General features: G+C 70.2%; 1 protein-coding gene across 1 annotated transcript; it reads right to left on the reverse strand.

The window, feature by feature from the left end:
- Positions 1–202: 202 nt before the first annotated feature.
- On the reverse strand, positions 203–2,042 carry TLX3 (T cell leukemia homeobox 3). The gene is made up of 3 exons (XM_041418669.1): positions 1,613–2,042; positions 985–1,228; positions 203–413 (listed from the first exon to the last, which is right to left on the reverse strand). The coding sequence occupies exons 1-3, from the start codon at positions 2,040–2,042 to the stop codon at positions 203–205; spliced, it is 885 nt and encodes a 294-aa protein (XP_041274603.1).
- Positions 2,043–2,151: the final 109 nt, after the last annotated feature.

The following is a 2,151-nucleotide window of genomic DNA, read 5'->3' on the forward strand; positions in this document are numbered from 1 at the left end:
TATACAAGCGGCTCCACTCCGCGCCGACCTCGGGGAAGCGGCTCCGGGCCCGGCTCCGGTCGGACCCGATCCCGGTGTCAGCCCTGCTGGCGCCACTCGCCGCCCCGCCACCCGCCCCGTCGGGGGAGCCGCGGCCCCGGGGCAGGGGGAGCCGCCGGCCGTGCTCCGCGGGCCAGTCCTCTGCGTGCCCCGTCTGCCGGGCTCAGACGAGGGAGGTGACCGGGGGGATCTTGGCGCTCTCCTCCTCCCAGGGCTGCAGGTTCTGCAGCGCGAACAGCGACGAGTTGTGCAGGCACAGCGGGTCGGGCTGGATCGACTCGTTCAGCGACTTCTGGAAGGCGTCGTGCTGCAGCTGCAGCATCAGCCGGCTCGCCTGCTGCCGCTCGGCCTCCCGCTCCTCCGCCGTCTGCCGCCTGCCGGGGGACACGCTCAGCCCGCGCCCGGACACGGGGCACGCTCCGCCCGGGACTCCGCGGGGAGCGGCCGGCCCGGGGCCGGGGCCGGGGCCGGGGAACCAGGCGGGGCGGCCGGCGCGTCCTTCCGGGGCCAGGCACCGCCGGGCGGGCGGCCACCGCTTGACCGCCAACGGAGGGACTGCGGGCGGCGGGAAGAGCCTGGAAACCCGCCGTTTCCCAGTAATCCCGTTTCCAAATATTCCCCCCTTTTCTCCCAACATTCCCTCGATTTTTGTTTTTTCAAATTGTTTCCCCCTTTCTTCAAAAAATCCCCCGTTATTTCGAAGAATCTCTCGTTTTTACTAACAATCCCCCGTTTTCCGAATGGGGGGCTATTGAAAAATAAATATATAAAGATAATAATAATAATTATGATAGTATAATAATAAAAATTCGCCCCCAATGGTTTGCCTGCCAGGAGCTGGCAAGGGGGGCGATCCCCGCCGGACCGGGACTCGCAGGGCAGTGGGCGGGGGGCGCCGCCCGGGGCAGCGGCAGGACGGGGCGGCTCCGGGGGCACGGGACTCACCGCCACTTGGTGCGCCGGTTCTGGAACCAGGTCTTCACCTGGGCGTCCGTCATCTTGAGGGCCTTGGCCAGGGCAGCGCGCTCGGCCGAGGCCAGGTATTTCTGCCGGTGGAAGCGCTTCTCCAGCTCGCAGATCTGCACCCGGGAGAAGGATGTCCGCGGTTTCTTGCGCTTCGGCGGAGTCCGGTTCTGGTAGGGATGTCCGATCCGCCGTGTCACCGTGAAGGGCGTCAGTGCCGCCGCCGCTGCCCGGGGGGGAAGCACAGGGGTCAGCCCCGCGCCCGCACGGTGCCGGCCGCCCCCCCCGGGGCCGCCGCTCTGCCCGCCGGCCGCCCGCGCCCCGCCGGCCCCCGGAGGGACCGAGGCTCCCCGGGGTCCCGCTGCCACCTCTCGTCGAAGAGCTGCGGAGATGACCGGGGCCCGGCCGCCCCCCGGGGCGCCCCGCGCTATCCACGCCGTGAGGAGAGCGATTTTTCGGCTCGCTGCGAGCGCAGGGGAGGGAAGCATCCAGCGGCCGCCTTTGCTTTTATTCTTACTCGCATTACTGTTATTATTTCGTTTTATATTTTTTATTGGCCCTTCCGTTCGTTGTCGGGAGCCGGCTCGCGCGCTCCGCCCCGGCGCCTTACCTGTGAACCTGTCCTTGACGAAGCGCCTGCTGCTCTCCATCCAGGGGAAGTTGAGGCTGCCCAGACTGGGCACGGCAGGCATGGCCGGGATGGCGCTGGAGATGGGCGGCGGCACGGCCCCGGGGATGGGCCTGTGCGCCGGCACCCGGATCACGCCGGCCGGGGCCAGGCTGAGGTTCACACTGTACGATCCCGAGTCCTCGAAGGGCGCGGCGATGGCCGGGAAGGGGGCCGGCAGGGCCGGGTAGGGCGCACCGCCGCGGCCGCCGGGGCCGCCCAGGAAGGTCGCGCCGTCGGGGCCCCGGGGGGGCGGCGGGGGAGCGCTGTCCTGCTCGGGGCTGTTGAGGATCTGGTCGATGCCGAAGCTGATGGGCTCGTGCTGGTGCTGGCCCTGCGCCGGCCCCGGCGGGTCCATCCTCGGCGGGTCCATGCTCCGCCACCGCCGCCCTCGCGCCGCTGTGGAGGCGCCGCCGCTCGCGCTGCGCTCGCGGCCCGGCCGGACCCGCCGCCGACACCAAACTTTGCGGAGCGCGCGCGCG

Source organism: Onychostruthus taczanowskii, unplaced genomic scaffold (assembly GCF_017590055.1).
Source record: "Onychostruthus taczanowskii isolate IOZ18803 unplaced genomic scaffold, ASM1759005v1 scaffold107, whole genome shotgun sequence".
NCBI classification, from domain to species: Eukaryota; Metazoa; Chordata; class Aves; order Passeriformes; family Passeridae; genus Onychostruthus; species Onychostruthus taczanowskii.

Excerpts from the sequence above, each read along its gene's own strand:
- TLX3 (XM_041418669.1), bottom strand. The coding sequence starts at position 2,042 with ATGGACCCGCCGAGGATGGACCCGCCGGGGCCGGCGCAGGGCCAGCAC. Across the intron at positions 1,229-1,612 it reads CGTCAAGGACAGGTTCACAG|CGGCGGCGGCACTGACGCCC; the intron begins GTAAGGCGCCGG and ends CCCCCCGGGCAG. Across the intron at positions 414-984 it reads AACCGGCGCACCAAGTGGCG|GCGGCAGACGGCGGAGGAGC; the intron begins GTGAGTCCCGTG and ends GTCCCCCGGCAG.